The 8,900-nt window shown below is 43.2% G+C and overlaps 1 protein-coding gene and 1 long non-coding RNA gene across 2 annotated transcripts; both read right to left on the minus strand.

The window, feature by feature from the left end:
• Window positions 1–309: 309 nt before the first annotated feature.
• Window positions 310–1,755, minus strand: LOC146759209 (obscurin-like). The gene is made up of 2 exons (XM_085510320.1): window positions 1,458–1,755; window positions 310–814 (listed from the first exon to the last, which is right to left on the minus strand). The coding sequence occupies exons 1-2, from the start codon at window positions 1,753–1,755 to the stop codon at window positions 480–482; spliced, it is 633 nt and encodes a 210-aa protein (XP_085366446.1). The 3' UTR covers window positions 310–479.
• A 1,563-nt stretch (window positions 1,756–3,318) lies between these two features.
• On the minus strand, window positions 3,319–6,079 carry LOC146759210 (uncharacterized). Its single transcript, XR_014932277.1, has 4 exons — window positions 5,924–6,079; window positions 5,194–5,298; window positions 4,021–4,309; window positions 3,319–3,451 (listed from the first exon to the last, which is right to left on the minus strand). It is a non-coding gene; the product is annotated as an uncharacterized LOC146759210 (long non-coding RNA).
• Between the last annotated feature and the right edge of the window lie 2,821 nt (window positions 6,080–8,900).

Raw genomic sequence — 8,900 nt, forward strand, 5'->3', positions numbered from 1 at the left:
AGGCACTTGCAACAGACGCCATCCTACAGCCAGCAGTAATCTGCAAAGTACAGACAATAGAATTCCAGGCAGCATTTATTCTCTCTTAAATCTACCCAATTGAGGATGATGAACCATGTCTGAAAACTGCCTCTCTCTTCTCTCCACTCATCACACTGGGAGCCTCGGATGATGCTCTCAGATGCACATGCTCTAGATAGGAATTTGTTGTACAGCTAGATGATGTGAAGGCCATCCCTTCAGCTTATACTTAGAGGATATTTGGTCCCACAGTTCCCTCAACAGATCATTCCTGATTTACTGGTAATGGAACAAGCTGGAGTGAGATGCCCATTTCCAACACTACCCCAGTGCTTTGGGTAGTTCTCACATTTGTGTCAAATGGTTCCTCCTTTTACTTATTTTTAAGAGAAATTCTCAGTGCTTCGAGGTTCAAGTAGAAGGTTGCTATTCACTTTAACCATATTATGAGTTAGCTCTCACGGCAATCTTATCAGAAGACAGTTGAAGGAATCAGGCCCCAGAATCTCTCCCATCTCATTACCTTTCACAGACAGAGAGGCTTTGGAGGTTAGACCACGGGCAGTAAAAACAACTTCCCCAGCGTCAGTAGGAGTCACACTTTTGATAAGGAGAGTATATTTCCGACTCACGTTAGAAGCTTTAAATCGCCCACCACTTTCCACTCTGCTTCCATTCAGTGTCCAGTTGAACTCATCAATGCTTTCATGGGACAGAATGCATTCAAAAGTACAATCTTCTCCCTCCTGGATTTCAGTGGTTTTCAGCCGTTTGGTAATGCCACTATTCAGCTCTGGAAGGTAAGAGATAGGTTAGTATGAGGTTTATATGGAGAAAAGGCATTTGTGACTGACATGAGTAGCTGTACTGGTGTTTTAACTCAGGATTTGCAGAACATGGCTGCGTTCCTTACTGATGTATTCTCTAAGACATTATCCACTCAGAATTACCAGAAAGCTATAAAAAAAAGAGACGTGAATCTCTTGTCTTTGCTCTGGAAGAACTACAATTAGAGCAGCTCAGTCCATGGAGCAGAATGAAGATTCAATGAGCTACAGAGGGAACAACCTAACAGAGAGGACAACTCTAGGATGCTGCGTGAGAAAAAGGGTTTTGCCTATGACAAGAAATTAAATGTTTCTATTAGCTAATTTGTTACCATCCTACCCCTACTGGTGTTCAAACCATTTCTCCATTTTAGGGATGTTTAGAAAGGAAATATTTCCAGGACATTCTTGATGTGTTTGGTGATTTTCATGGCAAAATGAGATACATTTACATCAAAAGCAATGGGAATTTTCCAGACATCACTGTGCTAAATTGCAGTAATACACTTCTATTGTAGAAACTATTAAGGCTCGTGGGGGAATAGGTGTAAGACATAGTGACCACACTGAATGTGCTTTCAGCACTCCTTTACTTTCCACAGTACTTACCCTGAATGCCGACCTTTGATTTGGCAACATCAGTGCCAATATCACAGGTATAGAAACCTGCATCTGACATCTCGAGGTCATGGATAAGGGGATATAGGGTCTTCCCAGACTGTACCAGCTCATACTTGTTGCCAGAAGTGAGCACAACACCGTCCTTCTTCCACACTGGTTTGACCTTCTCTTTAGAGACTTCGCATTCCAATTTAATCACACCCCGCTCCTCACCAAAAACATCATCCAAGGACTTCATGAAGACAGCAGGCTTCTCTGCAATTAAAAGGGCAAAACAGAACAACATGATACAGAAGTTGAGACATTTCCAGTTGCTTTCAGATTTTTAAAGAGGGATAAATAAATCGTTACCAGCACTGACGACACCAATATAGAACCTAAAGCGGTTTCATGTGTGTTGACTGAATGCACTTTATGGAATTCTGAACTAATCAGTAGGAGAATACAGGGAACAGGAGGGACAGCCTGCATTGCCTTGGGTGGGACTGATATCATATGAAGTAATTGGGATGCAGCTCTTCTAAAGCTGGAGAGCTGGCATTGCCCTCACATGGAGCAGAGCTCATACAGCAGGCCACAGGATTAAGAGGATAAGCTGCTGAACACTTTTGATTTTCCTGTTTTATTGACTCCTTTTATCTATCTTCTATTTCACACATCAGATGTTTATACTGGGGAAAAAACTTCCACCAAATGCAAAAGAAAGGAGAAAGAGGAAATCCTTCAAACTCTGGAGTGCATAGAGTAAAAGAGCTTAATTGCTGGGGAGATCAGATTAGAATCACAGTATCCTTAGAATTGGAAGAGACCCTTAAAGGCCATCTAGCCCAGCTCCCCTGCAATAAAAAGGGACATTCACAGCTAGATCAGGTTGCTCACAGCCTGGTCATTAGTCATCCCAGAGGCAAAACACACACTGAATGATCTCTCCCTGCAGTCATAAATCCTTGGAGACAACAGCATTGACACTGCATGTTACTGAAGCAGTAAAAGAAACTGCTCTTGTAACTCTCCTTGTGCTAAATAAAATGATGATAAAAAGCAATGGAATGCTTTGGCAGGACACCAAAACCATCCTCCTTCGTTGATATCTGCTGCAATGGAACCTTCCACTGGAAGAAAGCCTCTGATGACTTGTCACCCCAGAGAGGTCAGCTTTAGAAGCAGGACTGCTGCACAATAGAATGAACTGGAGCTCCTTAGCATCTCTTACATCCAGGAGGGGTGTGATCAGACCCACCTATCACCTACAGGTTCGCTTTCTGACACCTTGTCTGACTTCACTGTCACTGTGCCAGCATCCTCAGGCTTAACCTGCTTCATTGTCAGTGTGCAGCAATTGCCAACGTTCTTGATGTCATTGTAATTGTTGGTGTAAAGGAGGTTGCCATTCAGGAACCATTCCACGTCCTCGTCATCATGGGACAGCTCGCAGGAGAAGACAGCAGAGCTCTCTTCTTCAATTTCCACATCCTGCAGGTGCTTCGTTACTTCTACATTGCGGGCTGTGGGGAAACAAGGTGAACTGTTACCACTGTTACTATAAATCATACTGGGATGTGGTAGAATGGTTGGACTAGATGATCTTTGTGTAATCTTCTCAGTGAAGATTATACATTTATAAAGTTAGCAGGAGAGAACGGCAGAAATCAACCTCAAGAAGAGAAATCTGAGGTGAAATAGGACATGGAAGAGGCCACCCTCCCTGCTCATACCTTCAGCTGTCAGCGTGGCCTCGGTCTCTGCAATTCCTGCCTTGCACTTGTACACACCAGCATCATCGGGCTTCAGCTTCAGAATCTTGAGCTCTGCTGAATGCTTATCCCTCTTGATCTTGTACTTCTCAGAGGGCTTGATGAGTGTGTGGCCTTTGAACCATTTCACAACCTTTGGAGAAGGCCTGAAGTCACAGGACAGGATGACAGAATGACATTCCAAAGCTGTCTTGTCCTCCAACTTCCTGGTGATTTCTATATGGTAATCTGCAAAGCAGGGGTGGAAGAGAAGAAAGGATGAGGACAATTGGAAGAAGAGGAAAGTCTCTTGTGTGTATTCCATTCCAATTAATGTCAAGTTCACAATGGTTCTTTGAACGACTCTAAAGATAAAACAAACGATTGTCTATAGGGAATGCCATTGACTACATTTCTATAAAGTAATACTGTATATTATCTACCAAATGCAAGGTCCAGCTCTTGTTCTGTGCTTATTAAATTGCTCCCAATTGTTGAGGCTTTTATTCAAATAAGAGTGAGTTGAAAATATAACAAGTACTTTAGGGTGTGAATGGAGACTCTTATGCTGGGGACAACAGCAGATAAAAAGCCTGCAAGTTTCTTTCAGATGAAATCAATGACAAACTGCATAAAATTTAGGTGCTACCAAACTTAACCTTGTCTAGTTCAGAAATACAATTAATTTCACCTGATTTGACTTCTTTGCTATAGCCAAGGACAAAACCTCAGCTCTGTAGATCTGAATAGTAAGCACATCACAGCTATTCAAACAGATCTTTGCACAGTGCAGTGTTTTCAAAGCCTGGATATGTTACCTCTGACAAGCAGACTGGCTGTGGATTTGGATTTGCCAATTGAGAACTGAATGGTGCTTGTCATATCAGTGGTGGTTTTCGGTATGGTCAGCTGGTGGATGGTGCCTTCTTGCTGCATAATCAAGTTTCTGCCAGCCTGTAACACTTCCCCACGTAGGAATACCACTTGGGAGGTTTCACAGAAGGAATGGATATCTCGCATTCAAATTTGGCTTTTTCAGGCTCAGTCACATAGTCATCACACAGCTCCTTTACTAGATTAATGGATTGCTCTTTAAGAAGTATGGAACTAGAGAAAGCAGAGATTTAGAAGGAATGTAAAAAACCCTTACATTATCACCCCACTTACTCACGTCAGCATTACTGCACATGAACACTACACCTATCAGCTCAGAATGCCTTGAAACATCATTAAAAAATAATAGAAAGAAAAGAATGTTGTTAAGAAGTCAGACAATAAGACTGACAATCTGAAAAGAGCCCAGATCTTCTGATTCCCAGTCCAACATCCAAATCAAACCATGACCTTCCCATCCCAATATCAAACTCCTCGCATTACGAAATGGAAAAGAGGTTCATTGAAACACGGACATTGATAATTACTTTGGTTAAATACAGCAACTTAGCTCTGAACAACAAGTTTTCACCTAGTAAAGGTCTCTGTAGCTCAAATGTAATGACTCTACTTAGGAGAAATTCATTTTCCAGGAAGTTCTTGCCCTTATAATTTTAACAGTGGCAAAGCTGGGGACTGAACTCTTGAGTAGTGTGCTAACTCAAATGCCTCCCTTTTCTTTATCACACTTAACATCATATATATACCCTAACATTGTATATATTAAAAAAACAAAAAAACCCTGTGTTCTTTTCAAACAGCAAGAGAAAATGAAGAAAAGGTCAAGCTATGTTTTTTATCCCTCAACGTTCAAACACAAATCTGAAGTCTAAACGTAGAAAATCAACCTCCTAAGAAAATAATCCGTCTTACTTTGCAAAAGTAAATTCCAAAAGAGAAGCTGGATATTTTGTGGGCAGAAAGGTAGGTAGGTAGGAGTTTTTATTTCTGTGAAAGGCCCTGGTGGTGTTTAACTTCCTTGACATTAAAGCAAAGGATGTTAGCTCGTTTATAACATAAGATAATTTAATCAAAATCGTCATCAGAAGCATAATTACCTTTAACTGTAAGATGGGCACGAGATTCTGCCTTTTCTGCTACAGATTTTATTTCTGCTGCATCCTTGACTTGGACAAGTGTGTAAGTCACCGAGTAGGTCTTTCCTGAAGCAGAGAACCACAGAGTCACTAAGGCTGGAAAAGACCACTAAGGTCATCTAGTCCAACCGCCAACTCATCCCTACCAAACTGTGCTCTTGAGAGCAAACCCACAACTACACTTGGCTTCCTTGAGCAAAGAGCTCTGAGGCACATGGCCAGGCTGAGCATCATCCATCTGGCTTCACAGCATCACTGCCTGTTCTCTCATGTCAATGAAACCACCCATTCCCCCACGTCCACATCCCCACCAAAGTGTAATCTAAACATGGCTTCTACAAGGACTGACCAAATGTGGCCGCCGTCACCTTCAAAGTACCTGATACAGAAGGATCACACTCACTGTCAGACAAAACCTCTTTGGAGAGGTGAACTGACTGCCCTGTTCACCCCCACGTTGGAAATAACTGCACTCATTTCCTACCTGCTCCCAGCAGTGTGGGATGGTGGGATAGCATCACACTTCCCACACTAAGCATCCCACCATGTCACTTGTTCCACCTAAACCTCAGTCCCAAAACAAAAGGGGAACTCGCTTCTGAACCCTCTTCACTTCATTTCAGATGTCTTATATGCTTGATCTCCAACCCACCCCCCACTCAGGAGAAAGATCCCCCTCTTTACACCCTACCATCTTGCTGCATTCTAATGTTGTCATCAGCCTTCAGCTTTTTGTCATCTTTGTACCACTGGCTCTGAACCTCATCGTGTGAAATCTCACAGACAAAAGATGCACTCCCATATTCATTCACTTCCACATCTTCCAGTGCTTTAACAATCTTGATATCTCCAGCTGTGAAACAGTAGAGATATATTTGTCAGGGTATTTCCAGAACTGAGTGCAGCATCTTTTCCTTACACATATTTGCATAGAAAATAAGTAGGATTATGTTTTATTCTAAACCATCATCCATTCCTGAGTCATTTCCCTTTTGAACACAGTCAATGCATTATTGCCCTTGAACTTAAAGATAGACTTACTAGCTACAATGGAGCTCCCTGCAAACAGTTTTCATGGAAACCAGAATCTCATTTATTCTAAAACCTTTCAAGCAAAATTAAGGGTAGAAAAACAATAGAACTGACTGAATCTTTAAGGTCATTTAGTTCCAGTCCCCCTGCTATAGGCAGGGACACCTCCCTCCAGACCAACTCTTCTCCTCAGGGTCAAGGCTTCTCTCAAATCATTCTCCTCTAAGCCTGTGCCTGTGCTTGGGATTGCCCTGACCCAGGTGCAGGGCCTTGTACTTGGCCACACTCAAGTTCATGAGGCTGCCAAGGGCCCACCTCTCCAGCCTGTCCAGGTCCCTCTGGGTAGCATCCCTTCCCTCTAGCACATCAACAGCACTGCTCAGCTTGGTGTCATCTGCAAACTTGCTGAGGCTACATTTGATTCCACTCTCCATGTTGCCTACAAAAATGTTAAATAACACTGGTCCCAACACCACCCTCCATCTGGACACTGAGCTATTGACTGCAGCTCTCTGAGTGTGACCATCCAGACAGTTCCCTATCCTGCAACTGGTCCATCCATCAAAACCATTTTTCTCCAGTTTGGTGACCAGGATGTCATGCAGGACGGGATCAAATGCTCTGCACAGGTCCATGTAGATGATGTCAGTTGCTCTCCCATTATCCACTGATGCTGTTACTCCATCATGAAAGGCCACCAAGTTTGTCAGGCATGGCTTGACCTTGAGGAAGCCATATTGGTTACCACCAATCTCCTCATCTTTATTTTCCAAACTATGCCAAGGAGAACTAGACAGAACTCTACAATGTCGTGTCACTACAAACCTGTCTGAACCATTGGCTTCTCTGCATTCTCATCACTAGTCTCTCCTTAGCTTGTGTGCCCACAATGTATGGGGAATGTCAGCCACAAATCTTACCTAGGGGACATCTTTGCTTCAAAGTCCCTTGAACATCACACAATCCCTTTTAACTCTCTAGGTCTGCACTTATTTATGTCAGAATCAGACCATATTTCTGTGCTGCTATTTCCCTTTCCTTCTGAAGGGCCTGGATACAACTTGGATTAACCTCAGGAGCAGAGTTCCTGCATAAAACAGCCAGTACTGAAACAGCAACCCAGCCTGGTTGCAGACTGAGAGAGAAAATGAGAGTTCACCGCCTGTGAATAATGAGACTTCTCTTATTTCCCTGGGAAGTAATGCCCACTTTTTTACTTTGACAGAGCTCCTTCCCATCCTAGAAGGGAAAATATCAAGTCAAATCTACATTAGTCCTTCCATCTCTGCACTGGGCAAAGGCAGCCTTCAGATCTATGCTTAATTCACCCAATTCCCTAGAATTAATGGAACTGTACTTACTGGCACATATGCTGAAGCTTAAGCACAGTGCAGTGTTTTCAACATGTAGGAATGGCTATAGAACATGCATAAATTCTGGCTGACATATGACAGCTTAAAGCACTGCAGAGGACTGTTAACAAGCCCGTTTGGACATCACCTTGAATAAATGACGTTATCCTCAAGTAAGGAAAGGAACAGCTGAGCACCGGGGAGGTACACAAAGGGCCAGAGCAAATTCTCACACTGTCAGGTGCAAAGAAAACTGAGATTTCACCCTAAAACCCAGTTCACAACAAGGCTACAAAATCCTGGCTGAGAATTTCTGAATGCTCACCAGTTGTTTCCAGCTCGAAGGTCATCTTCTGGCCAGCAGCCTCGCAGATGTATTCTCCAGCATCTTTCTTCTCCAGCTGCTCCACAACCAGACGCCGTGTTTTGCCCACAGATTCCATTCTGAACTTTCTGGAGGAGGCAAGCAGTCTTCCATCCTTGAACCATTTTACTCCAGTTGGATCCTGTGCTACTTCACAGCTGAGGGAGGCACTTGCTGCCAGGGCAGCACTCACCTCTTTCTGCACCTGCTCCTGGTTTATAAACACAGGTTTTGGCTCTGAGGGAAGAAAAGAAAAACAGAAGGACTGAAATGAGACCATCTTGCAGGTTTTTATGTACAGGTTGGAACAGGTTTAGGTTACCACTTGTGCCCAAACTAATAGCCTTCATAGAGAATATCAGCTCTTCTGTTGAAACAAAGTGTCAAATCTAGGCAAGAAAGAACCTAGGAACTGAAGGAACCAAGAGGGTCCTTGAACACCAGTCCCATGGTTGCAAGTCACTATGCAAACATATTGAACCCAAAAGAACATCTGACCTTCAGGCAACCAAAACCTGAGTTCCTTTTGCTTAAGACCCACTGTGAAACATCAAAACACATAAACGTGTGATAGTCAAACCACTGGCTGCCTTTTCATGACCCAGAACAGTACTCCTGGCTTCCTGAACAGACTCCTCATGGCCTCTACCATTGCCACAACTGTGACTGTCAAAGGCACAAAGGAAATATGCTCACCAACGCAGTCCTTTCTTCTTTGTGTGTGATTTGCAGATATCTATCTTACTTTGAGCTCTGGCAATAGTCAGCTCTACCAGGTCTCTTACTGTGAGTAGCAGACTCACCTATCCAGATGCAGCCTCCAACATAAAGGCATAGTAAAAAGGCAGTGTACTACTAGGAGAAGTTCCTGCTTCTCCTGCCATGAAAGGCTGCACGTAGAACATGCACTCCAGCCTCAC

The sequence above is a fragment of the Coturnix japonica genome, chromosome 10, assembly GCF_054131305.1.
Source record: "Coturnix japonica strain WE chromosome 10, WE-NBRP24, whole genome shotgun sequence".
Lineage (NCBI taxonomy): Eukaryota > Metazoa > Chordata > Aves > Galliformes > Phasianidae > Coturnix > Coturnix japonica.